Source organism: Oncorhynchus nerka, linkage group LG22 (genome assembly GCF_034236695.1).
Source record: "Oncorhynchus nerka isolate Pitt River linkage group LG22, Oner_Uvic_2.0, whole genome shotgun sequence".
In the NCBI taxonomy this organism is placed as follows: Eukaryota; Metazoa; Chordata; class Actinopteri; order Salmoniformes; family Salmonidae; genus Oncorhynchus; species Oncorhynchus nerka.
In genome coordinates this window covers 81,674,709-81,691,095 of record NC_088417.1, presented here as the reverse complement: position 1 = coordinate 81,691,095, position 16,387 = coordinate 81,674,709, and the positions used below count along the sequence as shown (strand labels likewise).

The window sequence follows — 16,387 nt, the reverse complement described above, 5'->3', positions numbered from 1 at the left end:
TCAAACCAACAAATGCTGATGCTCCAGATACTCAACTAGTCTAAAGAAGGCCAGTTTTATTGCTTCTTTAATCAGAACAACAGTTTTCAGCTGTGCTAACATAATTGTAAAAGGGTTTTCTAATGATCAATTAGCCTTTTAAAATGAAAATCTTGGATTAGCTAACACAACGTACCATTAGAACACAGGCGGTATGGTTGTTGATAAAGGGCCTCTGTACGCTTATGTAGATATTCCATTAAAATTCAGCCGTTTCCAGCTACAATAGTAATTTACAACATTAACAATGTCTACACTGTATTTCTGATTAATTTCATGTTATTTTAATGGACGAAAAATATGCTTTTCTTTCAAAAACAAGGACATTTCTAAGTGACCCCAAACTTTTGAACGGTAGTGTAATGTGGGTGTGTGCATGAGCGAGTACATGTGTGTTATTAAGGGGAAGAGAATCAGAGCAGGTGGTCAGTCCATTTCAAGTGTTCAACAGTCTGACGGCTTGTAAATAGAAAACTGTTGATATCAGACCTAATGCTCGGATACCATCTGCCTCACTGGCTTGTGTGGGGTCCTTGATGATGCTGAGTGCCTTCCTCAGACACCGTTTCATGTAGATGTGCTGGATGGGTGGGTGTACTGTCCCAATGATGTACTGGGCCATCTTCATCAACCGCTGGAGGGCCTTGCGGTCATGGATGTAGAAATTCCCGCACCAGGCCGCATTTCTTCAGGCATCTTAGAAAGTAGAGACGATGTTGCGCCCCCTTGACAAGAGTGTGATTTTGTTAGTCCCTGACAAGTCCTTGGTGATGTGGACGCCTAAGAACTTAAAACTCTCTCTACCGAAGTCCTGTTTATGTGGATCGCGGCAAGGACACCTGTATCTTTATAGTGACTGGGTGTATTGATACACCATCCAAAGTGTAATTAATTACTTCACCTTGCTCAAAGGAATATTCAATGTCTGCTTCTTTTTTTTTACCCATCTACCAATAGGTGTGTTTCTTTGTGAGGCATTGGAAAACCTCCCTGGTCTTTGTGGTTGAATCTGTGTTTGATATCCACTGCTCGACTGTGCGACTGTACATATAATTGTATGTGTGGGATACAGAGTCATTCAAAAATCATGTTAAACACTATTATTGCACATAGAGTGAGTCCATGCAACTTCCGTTACTTGTTAAGAACATTTTTACTCATGAACTTATTTAGGCTTGCCATAACAAAAGGGGTTAAACACATATTGACTCAAGAGTGGGTACAGTGTGCCTGGTATGCTGGCCTTGATGTGGGCCATGAACAGCCTCCCGAAGCCTTCATGATGATTGAGGTGAGCGCCATGGGGCAATAGTCATTTGGGCATGTCACCTTGTTTTTCTTGGACACTGGGATGATGGTTGTCTCCTTAAAGCAGGTGGGGACTGCAGCCTGGGACAGGGACAGATTGAAGATGTGCAAGAAGACGCCCGCAAGCTGGTTAACACACGCTGAGGACGCAGCCAGGGATGCTATCTGGGCCGACGGCTTTGTGAGTGTTCACTCTTCAGAGTTATCCTAACGTCAGCCTCGGAAAATGAAAGCACCCGGTCGTCCAGAGCAGCAAGACTCTTCCTGTTTGGCTCGGTTGTCTGCATTGAAGTGAGCATAGAATGGGTTAAACTCGTCTGGGAGGGAGGCTTAGGTGGGCACCGCACAGTTGGATTTGCCTTTGTGTTCTGTGATAGTCTGTAGTCCTTGCCAAATGCAATGCAAGTCTGAGAACATAAATTCAAGTTTGCGTCTGTATTGTGTTTTTGCGTCCCTAATGAATTTTAAATTTTTTGCAGAGTTCCTATCTGCTTGCCTTGTATGCGTCGCGTGCCAGAGTCATCAGGGTTCGTTCTGCTGACATGAATGCTGCAGTTCTGGCTCTCAGCATTGTAAGGATATCTCCATTAATCCAGAGTTTTTGGTTGGGGTATGTCCAGATTGTTATTGTGGGTACATCATCAACACATTTCCTAATGGAGCCTGTGACTGACGATGTGTAAGAACTTCCGGGTTGGAGCGAGCGGTCGCATCCGCACTCGGTCCGCAGGTAGTATTACATTTCATTATAGTACAACAGTTTGATTTGTCTAATCTTAGCAATTTCTTCTTAGCTAGCTACATAGCAGTCTTTGTATCATAGATAATTGCGTAATTATCGTATTTCGTCGTCCTAACGCAGTCTACACTACTATCTGCCCAGCAGCTAGCCAGCTAGCTAACGTCCACCGTCTACCGATTAGCAGCACAACTATTACACTCAACTGAACGACTTGATTAGTGTAGTGTTAGCTAGCTACATAGTTGTCTTTGCTGTCTTCGTATCCAAGATAATTGTGTAGTTTAGAGTGTGTAGTTTTAGAGTGATTATCTTAATTTACCGAGGTTAGATAGCCAGCTATTTGTCATCCTTAACGTAGGAGACACTGCTAGCTAGCCAACGTCTACCGAACAGAACTTCCGCACTCAACAACCCGGTCGCATTTCGCTTCGCTCCACAGGTAGTATCACATTTTCATTTCATTTCATTACAGTACAACGGCTTGATTTGTTTGATCGTAGCTAGCTACATAGCTAACTACATAGCCGTCTTTGTATCAAAGATAATTGTGTAGTCTAGAGCGATTTCCTAGGTTAGCTAGCCAGCTATTGTCGTTCTTTTAACGCAACGTAACGTAATCAACACTGCTAGCTAGCCAGCTAGCCCCGAATAGCAGCACAGTAGAAACTATTACACTCAACGGAACGACTTGATTAGTGTAGTGTCAACAACGCAGCCACTGCCAGCTAGCCTACATAGTCAACAACGCAGCCACTGCCAGCTAGCCTACTTCAGCAGTACTGTATCACTTTAATCATTTTAGTCAATAAGATTCTTGCTACGTAAGCTTAACTTTCTGAACACTCGAGACGTGTAGTCCACTTGTCATTCCAATCTCCTTTGCATTAGCGTAGCCTCTTGTGTAGCCTGTCAACTATGTGTCTGTCTATCCCTGTTCTCTCCTCTCTGCACAGACCATACAAACGCTCCACACCGCGTGGCCGCGGCCACCCTAATCTGGTGGTCCCAGCGCGCACGACCCACGTGGAGTTCCAGGTCTCCGGTAGCCTCTGGAACTGCCGATCTGCGGCCAACAAGGCAGAGTTCATCTCAGCCTATGCCTCCCTCCAGTCCCTCGCCTTCTTGGAACTGACGGAAACATGGATCACCACAGACAACACTGCTACTCTTACTGCTCTCTCTTCGTCCGCCCACGTGTTCTCGCACACCCCGAGAGCTTCTGGTCAGCGGGGTGGTGGCACCGGGATCCTCATCTCTCCCAAGTGGTCATTCTCTCTTTCTCCCCTTACCCATCTGTCTATCGCCTCCTTTGAATTCCATGCTGTCACAGTTACCAGCCCTTTCAAGCTTAACATCCTTATCATTTATCGCCCTCCAGGTTCCCTCGGAGAGTTCATCAATGAGCTTGATGCCTTGATAAGCTCCTTTCCTGAGGACGGCTCACCTCTCACAGTTCTGGGCGACTTTAACCTCCCCACGTCTACCTTTGACTCATTCCTCTCTGCCTCCTTCTTTCCACTCCTCTCCTCTTTTGACCTCACCCTCTCACCTTCCCCCCCTACTCACAAGGCAGGAAATACGCTCGACCTCATCTTTACTAGATGCTGTTCTTCCACTAACCTCATTGCAACTCCCCTCCAAGTCTCCGACCACTACCCTGTATCCTTTTCCCTCTCGCTCTCATCCAACACTTCCCACACTGCCCCTACTCGGATGGTATCGCGCCGTCCCAACCTTCGCTCTCTCTCCCCCGCTACTCTCTCCTCTTCCATCCTATCATCTCTTCCCTCTGCTCAAACCTTCTCCAACCTATCTCCTGATTCTGCCTCCTCAACCCTCCTCTCCTCCCTTTCTGCATCCTTTGACTCTCTATGTCCCCTATCCTCCAGGCCGGCTCGGTCCTCCCCTCCCGCTCCGTGGCTCGACGACTCATTGCGAGCTCACAGAACAGGGCTCCGGGCAGCCGAGCGGAAATGGAGGAAAACTCGCCTCCCTGCGGACCTGGCATCCTTTCACTCCCTCCTCTCTACATTTTCCTCTTCTCTCTCTGCTGCTAAAGTCACTTTCTACCACTCTAAATTCCAAGCATCTGCCTCTAACCCTAGGAAGCTCTTTGCCACCTTCTCCTCCCTCCTGAATCCTCCTCCCCCTCCTCCCTCTCTGCAGATGACTTCGTCGACCATTTTGAAAAGAAGGTCGACGACATCCGATCCTCGTTTGCTAAGTCAAACGACACCGCTGGTTCTGCTCACACTGCCCTACCCTGTGCTCTGACCTCTTTCTCCCCTCTCTCTCCAGATGAAATCTCGCGTCTTGTGACGGCCGGCCGCCCAACAACCTGCCCGCTTGACCCTATCCCCTCCTCTCTTCTCCAGACCATTTCCGGAGACCTTCTCCCTTACCTCACCTCGCTCATCAACTCATCCCTGACCGCTGGCTACGTCCCTTCCGTCTTCAAGAGAGCGAGAGTTGCACCCCTTCTGAAAAAACCTACACTCGATCCCTCCGATGTCAACAACTACAGACCAGTATCCCTTCTTTCTTTTCTCTCCAAAACTCTTGAACGTGCCGTCCTTGGCCAGCTCTCCCGCTATCTCTCTCAGAATGACCTTCTTGATCCAAATCAGTCAGGTTTCAAGACTAGTCATTCAACTGAGACTGCTCTTCTCTGTATCACGGAGGCGCTCCGCACTGCTAAAGCTAACTCTCTCTCCTCTGCTCTCATCCTTCTAGACCTATCAGCTGCCTTCGACACTGTGAACCATCAGATCCTCCTCTCCACCCTCTCCGAGTTGGGCATCTCCGGCGCGGCCCACGCTGGATTGCGTCCTACCTGACAGGTCGCTCCTACCAGGTGGCGTGGCGAGAATCCGTCTCCACACCACGTGCTCACCACTGGTGTCCCCCAGGGCTCTGTTCTAGGCCCTCTCCTATTCTCGCTATACACCAAGTCACTTGGCTCTGTCATAACCTCACATGGTCTCTCCTATCATTGCTATGCAGACGACACACAATTAATCTTCTCCTTTCCCCTTCTGATGACCAGGTGGCGAATCGCATCTCTGCATGTCTGGCAGACATATCAGTGTGGATGACGGATCACCACCTCAAGCTGAACCTCGGCAAGACGGAGCTGCTCTTCCTCCCGGGGAAGGACTGCCCGTTCCATGATCTCGCCATCACGGTTGACAACTCCATTGTGTCCTCCTCCCAGAGCGCTAAGAACCTTGGCGTGATCCTGGACAACACCCTGTCGTTCTCAACTAACATCAAGGCGGTGGCCCGTTCCTGTAGGTTCATGCTCTACAACATCCGCAGAGTACGACCCTGCCTCACACAGGAAGCGGCGCAGGTCCTAATCCAGGCACTTGTCATCTCCCGTCTGGATTACTGCAACTCGCTGTTGCCTGGGCTCCCTGCCTGTGCCATTAAACCCCTACAACTCATCCAGAACGCCGCAGCCCGTCTGGTGTTCAACCTTCCCAAGTTCTCTCACGTCACCCCGCTCCTCCGCTCTCTCCACTGGCTTCCAGTTGAAGCTCGCATCCGCTACAATACCATGGTGCTTGCCTACGGAGCTGTGAGGGGAACGGCACCTCAGTACCTCCAGGCTCTGATCAGGCCCTACACCCAAACAAGGGCACTGCGTTCATCCACCTCTGGCCTGCTCGCCTCCCTACCACTGAGGAAGTACAGTTCCCGCTCAGCCCAGTCAAAACTGTTCGCTGCTCTGGCCCCCCAATGGTGGAACAAACTCCCTCACGACGCCAGGACAGCGGAGTCAATCACCACCTTCCGGAGACACCTGAAACCCCACCTCTTTAAGGAATACCTAGGATAGGATAAAGTAATCCCTCTCACCCCCCCTTAAAAGATTTAGATGCACTACTGTTCCACTGGATGTCATAAGGTGAATGCACCAATTTGTAAGTCGCTCTGGATAAGAGCGTCTGCTAAATGACTTAAATGTAAATGTAAATATTCCACATGAAGGGTTAATATGATGGCTGCCATTTTGGTTGCAGAAAGCTGATGAATTGTTCAGGAATTGCTTGGGAAATGATTTGAGATTCACATGCTGTAATATGTTGGGGATTTTTTTTGAGTGGAATCGAACAAACTTGAGTAGAACTGATTTAAGGATTCAAGTATTTTTGGAGGAATTATAAGATTTAATATATAAAGATTTCGTAAAATAAAAAAAACTTAAACTAACCCAAATGAAACTGAAATTTGAAAGTTTGCCTCCTATACTAACTGAAATAAAAATAAATACCATGTTCAATTATTGAGCTGGCTAAACTCAGCTTGTTAGAACAGACTGACCAGATACATTTAAATGACATGATCTTGAATTTATTCTGACATCTGACTGGTCAAAAAATATAAATATTTTCAAATGAAAAAAAAAAAAGCGATTAAGGTTACTGTATGTCAACTAGAGCCCATTCAAATGGTAAAGGGTCCATTTGGCTACATTTACACAGGCAACCAATTCTGATCTTTTACCCAATTATTGGCAAAAGAGCTGATCTGATTAGTGGAAAAGATCATCAGAATTGGGCTGCCTGTGTAAATGCTGCCATAGGGACCCATTTTGTAGCCCACATAGGTTTGTCCATGTCTGGCCCAAAAGGTTAACCCAACTAGGTACCAGCTAAGATGACCATAAAGACCAACATGTTGCACTAGATCAGCAGCCTAAATACATCATGTTTTTCTTTTCACAGCAACCTATGAACAGGCTCAGATCAAACTTAAAAAGGTAGAGGAGATTTCTGATCTGCAGACGGACTCAGACATGGATGAAGAAGAGTCAACCTGACAGTAGTAACAGCGACAGCAGTACTACCAAGGGGGGTGATTTCCCTATGAATACTGTCCAGGATGTGGAGGCGATGGAGCAAAATGTACTCAACATAGCTTTCCTGAATGGAAAAAAACACCTTATACTATTTCATTAATTACACAGTTAATACAATCCCCAAAGTTGTGCATGTTAGCAATCAAGTTAAGATAATTTCGGTCAAATACTATATCCGTTTGGGATTCTTGTGGTCAATTTGCAATGTACAAATTATTTCTAACTATGTTCCTGCCCCCCGAACATCCGCCCAAGGAAAATTGTATTAAAAAAAATAATGTAAATAAAAATATATATATACACAACTAGTCAAGGTACCAGTCTGTTTAGCTATCATTTCACTCCTTGTCATGCTAAACATCTTATCTTTGGCATATGACACAGAGTACAAGTGGAATGTGTGAAGGTAAACAGACTGGTACCTCGGCCACACCACAGCACACAAACTGTGTAGCATAATAGTCAAGGTATTCATATATTTAACACAAACTGTAACAGTTGAGTTATAAAGTAAAGTTTATTACTTTAAAAAGGCAGGTATTTAAACCACAAAGGCAATAACTATGACTTGTGTCGAGCTCATAATAACACTCAATGGCACACATAATTGATCATCACTCCCACATCCCTGGACAACACATGACTAATATAAAATAGTCCATATTACATATACAGAACCAATGCTTTTAACACATCTTAACACCGTATTAGTTGCACATGTTTGACCATTAGCAGCATAATCAAGACAATACAAGGCATGGGACACACAAAGGCATAGACTGGGTTTAGCACCACACCCACACAGAGAGAGAGAGATCACGAGCACAACTTATTGCCGGTGGATATATATGGAAACACATACCACCAAGATTAAAACTTCTCGCATGTCTTCAAACAGCACGGAATATATTAGAGACTAACTGTTACACATACATTTTATGAAAATAAATATTTTGTTAGATAGGTGAGGGATATTGTATTCAGAAATATAATATAGATTGGGGTTGTATGAATTCAGAATATGTTTGTACATTTTCATTCTTTCATAAAAAAAGAACACAAATTATAAAATTGGGGTTGGCCATTTTGAGTATCCCTTTGGGAGAGATTTAATTATATATTTTTTAAACACTAAATAAAAATGTATATTGGGCATGTGTAAGAGGTACATGTATATTAGAGGTATGGCTTCACCTTCTGCTCAAACTACAAAAAGAAAAATGAAACAATGGAAAACTGGCTTGGCAGTTGTCCTCACTTTTATGGCTTTAGTATAAAACATAGAAATGGCATTCATGGAAAATACCTTGACGAAAGCCTTGTAATGGACGTATCATGACTCATGAGGCAGTATTCCACTAACTTATGTTCAAAATCCCAATGTGTTTGGCATTGAATAAGAAGTTAAAAGCTAACTGCTTAAAATGCTGTTTGAAACCTTTGGACAGTCACGTGTCATTGGTGCATAGGGAAGAGCATCAAGGACAAGCACCCCAGCAACCACAGAAATGTTTAAATGTGTAACATTGCAAAACTGTTTAGTAACTTCAATGTAACTAGCACGTCTCCAATGAGGTAAGCTCAGAGAGGCAGGTCGTCACACTCTAGCAATATTAGTATATTTAACAGACAAACCCATGGACAAATCCCTGGGTTGACCCATGTTTCGGAAGGTACATTTTCTGTAAACGTTCTTCACTAGAAATCTACTATGACCAATTAAGCATTTTAAATAAAAATGGAGGCATACAAATAATAACATAACGCAACACTGATAACTTGAAATTAGCCATAATGACATATTCAAATATCCAAGAGGGATGTTAGTCTTTGGGTTAAAAATCAGTTGCTGTTTTCTTTGGTTGTCACAGTGACGAGTTGTTTGGCAGCCTTGGCAATGTCGTAGGCGCACTGGATGACCTGCTGCGTGACCAGCTGCATGTCGGAGGGGCAAGGGTCGTGGGGCGTGGCCTTCTGGCACTCCCCCTGGAGCCGGCTGGCACTGGAGGTGAGCAGCCGCAGGGACCCTCTCACTGTGTCAGAGTACGGCCTCTGAGGAGGAGGCAGGGAGGGGTCACATACTGTTGGCAAAACATAGGCAATAAACGGCCCTCAACACGAGAGTAATGGGCGGATTTACTGCCGTTGTGTGTGTGCTAAATTATCTCCACCCTGAAGAAAAGAGTGCAACATCTAACAGAACAACAGCTGCAAGACATTTATTTCCCATCCATGTTCACCAAACAAACAACCCTCACTGGCTCTTGCATACAAAGGAGGTGTCTCTGTTGTTGAGGTCATCCCAGCTTACCTTAGGAAACAGAGTGGCCATCTCCCTCACAGCCACATGGATCCTTTCTGAGCATGGTACAAAGCTGAGGGGGATGGAGAAAGAGAACGTCAAGGGAGTGATCCTTTTTCCAACATAGATGTTAGTAGAAAACTCCGGCCCAGTTTTTTTCCAATAACATTGTTAAACAAATATGTAGAATACTTAGGAATGTTTACAGACGCTTGCTAAGCCCTTGACCTCCTTACTATATGAAACACCTCTCAAAATAGCAAAGTCAGCCAGTGATATCCTGGTGGAGGTTTATTTGTGGACAAGTGAGAGAATGAGAAGCCCTGGCTAATGGCAGACAAAATAGAGAATATACTGAATACTAGGTGTGTTCATTAATAGCAACCATGTGCTCCATTTGAGTAAATTGAACACGTCCTGTATTATTCCATAGACAACAATGGAGGCTGTTAAGCCATGACAATATCAACAATGAATGACAAAAAACATGGCTTAAAAAGTAGGTCATGAAATACATCATAACTTTCACCGTTTCAAATCAATAACAATGCCTCCGTTATAACCCAGTAGCTAAGTGACTGAGAGGACGCATACAAATTGGCAGGTGTTCTTTGGTCACCAGCTAGAGTGAGGTTTGGTACACAAGCACAAAAGCTAAGCAAATACCACACAGCTTTAGTCAAAGGGGGGCCAATAGTGAGGGTTTGTGTTAAAGACAACACAATCAAGTGGACTGTATAAACACTGAATGAATGCCAGTGTTAAAATGTCTCTATTTTTTTAATTATTTTTTTAAACATCGAACATAAATCCAAGATTGAGAGCACAAATATTAACCAAACAGACAAATATAGATAAGGATAGCCTGTGTGTTGACATGTAAAAGCCCTGTAGGCCTATATTTGGCATTCCATAAGGGAATCTTTGTTTTCTGCCAGCTGCGTTTGACACAAGCCCTGCCCCTCAGCACACAGACAGAGGAGACCGTGACAGTGCCTGGGAGACAGGGACAGAGGCCAGAGTACCAGGAGCCAGGGGGGGTCTCTTCAGCACTCTCAGAGCAGGGCAGCAGGGTAGAGAGACAGCCCTGTCAGTGCAGGGCATCAGGCTGTAGAGACAGACACGTCCCCGGCCACCCCCCTCACAGCAGGGCAGCAGGCCAGAGAAGCAACCTAGACTGCCTGGCCTGGAGCTAGCCCACACCGTGAGGAAGGGGGTCAGACAGACAGGAAAACACAGGGAGGGGAGGACAGAGTGGGAATACAGGATAGTGAAAACAGAACTCAGGAGAACAGAAAGATAGAAAAACAAGATACATCCTCTAAAAAACAATGACTGTAGTAGGTTGAAAGACAGGTGCTGGAAGGTTGGATGAAGGATCAATATATAGACAGCATAATTTCCTATATTTTGAACTGTAAGGGCAAGTTCCACATGAACACACAACCTTTAAGTCAACAGACCTTTTCTCTAACTGCTGATTGGTGTTTTCTGTGTTCTTATGACCCCTGACCTTACCTCTCATGTTTGTTCTCCTGTGCGGCCCTCAGCAGCTCCTGGATGTTCTTGGTGATCTGCTCTGTCTTACAGATGACGTCCTCGGTGAAGGGTAGGGTGGAGTCTGCCTCAGTCTCATCCTCCCCCTGATCTGATGTACTGCCGTCCCCCAGCCAACTGCTGTTCCTGCTCAGACTGCATTGGGAGAGGAGAGGTTACAGGGTAAGGAGCTCCCTCACTTGTGGATCGCTTTGTATAGGATTCACTGCCACATGATTAAGTTCCTACATTTCACATACAGTATATTTCTCAAATATACAATATTTTTCTACTATAGAGATTTTAATCAAAAGTCCTACCCGGACTCCTCCAGTCCGGAGTGATTTGGTGTGTTGTCATAGTCACTCTCCAGCATGCTCGGTCCCTCTAGGCTGCAACCCTACAATGGGAGGAATGATACAGTAAGCTTCCAGACAACTGTTGAATCTGGAGAGAGCATCTGAACAGCAGTACGGACATGTTACAGAGTTCTGAATGTGCTTGAGGAAGCATACGTGCCAGAATCATGCTCTCTGAACCTAAAAAGCCATTTCATATTAAAACAGACCTCAATTGGTTTCAAAGCAGAAAGTAAAAAGATGTAGGAAGTTTGAAACCAGGGACCAGCTCCGTGTGGCATTAAGCAGTAGGTACAGCAGTGGGTGCTGTTAGTGCAAGCTTAAGATCAAGACATTCTGCTGTACGGGTAAAGGCTTCAGTACAGATGGTTCCCTACCAGTATGGCTGGTAAATAATACTATTCACACTATCATGAACCATATATCAATTTGTATTCCTTGTCTGTTTCAACACCACTGTAGCCTTCTGACAGGATGTATGTTTCGGAAACATCATACCGTACATGTAGTGCTTTGGGGCCTTTGAAAACACACTGATGGCAAACACAACAGTGCTGGCTGGGGGAACAAGGGTCAATGAAGAACAGTAGCAGCAGCACGGTGGTGTATGCAGCCAGGCGATGCTGAGAGGAGATGCAGTGAGGTACAGGAGCAGTTAAAGGACAGAGGGAAGGAGGAGGTAAAGGAGGACAGGAACAGTAGTGGACAAGCAGAGGGGATAGTCCACCCCTTCCCCTGGGGCTACTGCCCCCACCCTCTCGAGGGGAGATGAATTACTTAACCCTTCGAGCTCTTTCATCCCGCGACCAGGACAGGGAGGAGGGGAAGGTAGGGAGGGAGGATGAGGCAGTCCCCCTCCCAATCTAGAAAGGGGTCAAATCAAGTTTACACATAAAGGGAGTTGACTATATTCTAGAGGAGGATGGGGGAGGAGATCAATTCACAAACAAAAACTGAATTACCGCAGACCAAAACTGCTGACAGCACCGGTCCAATGTGACTGTCCTAGAACAGTCCAGGAGGGAGTGGTGTGAGTGGTCTCTGTACTTACGTTTGTAGGGAGGGGCTGTATGGTGAGGCCGTCGGCACGGCAAGGAGGGTCACCCCTGTGGGGGTACTGCCTCATGCCCGAGCCTGTCTCGTACATGGACATGGGGCGGCCTCCGTGGACAGGGGGGTGGCCAGAGGGGTCCGGAGGTTGTTGCGAGCCCCTGGGGGCCTGCCATTGCAGGGTTGAGTTCTCAGTCTGCAGGGAGTTCAGCTGCAGGGGACAACAGTTCAGAACATCAGCTTTATTTCTGTGTAATAACTTAAATAACAGCCTATGGGTGAAACCTAGGGTGACCATAACATGGAGGATGTGATAGTATCAGTGCAGGTTTAGATGGAGACAAATCTCTCCTTCCAGACTGTAAAAAAGGGAACCCATCCCTGTAGAAAAAGGGAACCCTGGCCAGCCAGAAAGCACAGCTGCACTTCCACTAGAAAAAAATCTTGGTCGATCTAGATTCGTCTGTTCTTTCGACCAATCGATTGGTTGAACCTTTCCCTTATAAAGACACACCCACCACGTGTTTTAATAAAAATCAACTATATGTAGGCTACTGAGCTTTTCTAATACTTTAACCACACTGTGATTAAATAATTAAGACACAAATGACTCAAGAGAGCCAGGCCATCCTCCAGCTACTGCTGGCCTTCGCAGATTCTGCCATTAAGCTCCTGAAGTTGCAGGGAGATAATAGGCTACACCAGAGGTTGTCCATTTGGAGTGCCAATTCATCTTCCCATTTCTACCAATCTGCATGCCAGTAATAAAGTCTTCATATCTCAAATTCATTGTGGTTAATCAAAATTCTAAAAAAAAGTCACAGTACCCCCCTGTATATAGTATCGCTATTGTTATTTTACTGCTGCTCTTTAATTACTTGTTACTTTTATTTATTTTTCTTATCCTTATTTTCTTAAATTGCATTGTTGGTTAGGGGCTTGTAAGTAAGCATTTCACTGTAAGGTCTACTACACCTGTTGTATTCAGCGCATGTGACTAATACAATTTGATTTGATTTTGAACTTGTATTGCCAACTATGTAAAAAATACCCTCCATGAAGCCAACAAATAAAAACATAGCAGCCCGCAGGTAGAAAATATCGTGATTAAAATATCCTATAAAAGCACACTGGCTAAGTAAGCATGGCCTGTCTGCAAGGAACTTGAAACAGTGTATGAACTATTAACTTGGGTCTGGCCTGAAGCTAGCACGAGCAACATTGTATAAAATATACTGGGTCCTTAGAGTTTCCCATGCCAGTGAGTGCCGGACAGACATAGCTGAAGGCTATTTGCGCAAGGGATATAAAGTAATCAGTTAGGCCTATTTTATGACGTTTCCACGGGATCAGAACATGACATTTTTTACCCCTTTCACGCCGAGTGTTTATTCGAAAGAGACCTGGAAACGTTGTTCAAATATGCTACGATGAGAAACTATTGTCATTCTCAATGGATGTAAAAATAGACTTAATTTACTTGCCGTTTGAGGTGAAGAAAAAATTACTAAGAGAAGATAGGGGGCAGCATTTTCACATTTGGATAGAAAACACTGAAGTTTCTAAAACGGTTTGAATTATGTCTGAGTATAACAGAACTCATATGGCAGGCAAAAACCTGAGAAAAATCCAACCAGTGGGAAATCTGAGGTTTGTAGTTTTTCAACTCATTGCCTTTCTAATATACAGTGTAAATTGGGTCATATTGCACTTCCTAAGGCTTCCACTAGATGTCAACAGTCTTTAGAACCTTGTTTCAGGTTTCTACTGTGAAGGGGGAGAGAATAAGAGCTGATTGACTAAGAGGTCTGGCAGAAGTCCATGAGCTCAGTCACGCGTGTGGCCGTGAGAGTGACCTGCGTTCCATTGCATTTCTAAAGACAAAGGAATTGTCCGGTTGAAACATTATTGAATATTTATGTTAAAAACATGCTAAAGATTGATTCTATACATCATTTGACATGTTTCTACGAACTGTAATAACACTTTTTGGACTTTATCTGAACTTTCGCCTGGACTTGCCCGCGCCTCGTGAGGTTGGATTTGTGAACTAAACGAGCTAACAAAAGAGTTATTTGGACATAAATGGACTTTATCAAACAAAACAAAACATTTTTGTGTGGAACTGGGATTCCTGGGAGTGCATTCTGATGAAGATCATCAAAGGTAAGGGAATGTTTATTTCTATTTCTGACTTCTGTTGACTCCACAACATGGCGGGTATCTGTATGGCTTGTTTTTGTGTCTGAGCGCTGTACTCAGATTATTGCATGGCCTGCTTTTTTCATAAAGCTTTTTTGAAATCTGACACAGCGGTTGCATTAAGGAGAAGTATATCTTTAATTCACTTGTATCTTTATTCAAAGTTTATGATGACTATTTCTGTAAATTGATGTGGCTCTCTGCAAATTCGCCGGATGTTTTCGGGGCACAACATTACTGAACATAACGTGCCAATGTAAACTGAGATTTCTGGATATAAATATGAACTTTATCGAACAAAACATACATGTATTGTGTAACATGAAGTCCTATGAGTGCCATCTGATGAAGATCATCAAAGGTTAGTGATTCATTTTATCTCTATTTCTGCTTTTTGTGACTCCTCTTTGGCTGAAAAAATGGCTGTATGTTCTTTTGTGACTAGGCTCTGAACTAACAATCATATGGTGTGCTTTCGCTGTAAAGCATGTTTGAAATCGGACACGATGGGTAGATTAACAAGAAGTGAAGTTTTAATTTGGTATTTACCCTTGTGAATGTATGAAAGTTAAATATTTAAAAAAAAAATATTTTTGAATTTCGCGCTCTGCCTTTTCAGCGGATGTTGTCGAGGGGTTCTGCTAGCCTTATTAAGACAATCAAATCTGCAAATGGGCACATTTATAGGCCTACATTTGCGCGCAGGTTAGGTAGCCTATGCGTACTCCTATGCATAATCAGGTGCGTGTCCTTACTCAACATTGACAAGAGCGCTACAAACAAAAGACAATTAATAACTTGACAACACGTAAATGGAATGAAATTAACCAAAACTTGTTCCACACAAGTGTAGCCTAGCTTGAGCGGTCCGCAAACAAAGTGTCCACTCCGACAATGAGAACGGTAAAAGACTGTTGTAATAATAATATTGAATGCATAAAAAAAAAAATACTGTAACCAAACAGACATTGTAGATTAGAAATGATGGGAATTAAATGGTAAATGTACTACTGGTGAGCCATCCCCGCGGCCTCCACAATGGATTAGTCCACTGAGACAGGCGTGAATCTGACAGGTGTCTCTTGAGCCATAATATATATACAGTGCCAGTCAAAAGTCAGGGGGCTCTCGAGTGGCGCACCATCTAAGGGAATGCATCTCAGTGCTAGAGGCGTCATTACAGACCCTGGTTCGATTCCAGGCTGTATCACAACCGGTCGTGATTGGGAGGCCCATAGGGCGGCACACAATTGGCCCAGCGTCGTCCGGGTTAAGGTTTGGCCGTCATTGTAAATGAGAACGTTCTTGTAACAGTATTTTTATTGAAATTTCACAATTTTCACCCATATTAAGAGATACAACAACAGCACACAGAACAAAAACAAGAAAAACAGCCCCCACTTACCCATATCTACGTGCATATACATACACACATACACATACATATACATATGCATACATACACGCACGCGCACACACACATATACACACCCATACATACGTACACCATTTTCCCCTTCCCGCTCGGTGCTTCTCTCACCCCATCACCATCATTGCGTCTCTCAATACATACATTTTAAACAAACTTACAAACAGAAATTAAACAAAAAAGCTCAGTTTAAACCAAGAGGTTAGGTTCCACACATGGAACGTACAGTGTAGTTCTGAAATACATAGATCCCCGCCATTCTAAGAGAATCCTTGCAGCATAATAGCTGATAACTCAGGTTCTAGGTAATTTAGATAAGGTTCCCATACTTTGTAGAACTGGTCTGTTTTAGAATGCAATGTACATGTCAGATATTCCAGAGGCACCCATTCAAATAGTATCTTATGCCAGTCTTTAATAGAAGGAACCTTATCACTAATCCACTGTAAAAGGATGTTTTTCCTCGCTGCGAAGGTAAGGATGTTGTAAAGCCTCCTTTTACAGACAGAAGTAACATGCCTACTAGGGACACCTAACAGCAAAGAAACTGGGTCCA

At 44.2% G+C, this 16,387-nt stretch overlaps 1 protein-coding gene across 3 annotated transcripts in view; it reads right to left on the bottom strand.

The window, feature by feature from the left end:
* Positions 1–7,451: 7,451 nt before the first annotated feature.
* The window catches only part of LOC115105850 (ARF GTPase-activating protein GIT2-like), a 37,820-nt gene continuing 28,884 nt past the window's right edge, over positions 7,452–16,387 (bottom strand). Inside the window, exons 15-20 of one of the 3 annotated variants that reach the window (XM_029628284.2) lie at positions 12,202–12,411; positions 11,933–12,013; positions 11,112–11,191; positions 10,774–10,947; positions 9,265–9,328; positions 7,452–9,005 (exon numbers count right to left, since the gene is read on the bottom strand). In XM_029628284.2, the coding sequence (XP_029484144.2) occupies positions 8,796–9,005; positions 9,265–9,328; positions 10,774–10,947; positions 11,112–11,191; positions 11,933–12,013; positions 12,202–12,411 (819 nt within the window). In that variant the 3' untranslated portion in view covers positions 7,452–8,795. Of the gene's footprint in view, positions 9,006–9,264; positions 9,329–10,168; positions 10,448–10,773; positions 10,948–11,111; positions 11,192–11,932; positions 12,014–12,201; positions 12,412–16,387 lie in introns of those variants that run through there. The other 2 variants (XM_029628287.2, XM_065007465.1) reach the window with 2 other exon arrangements.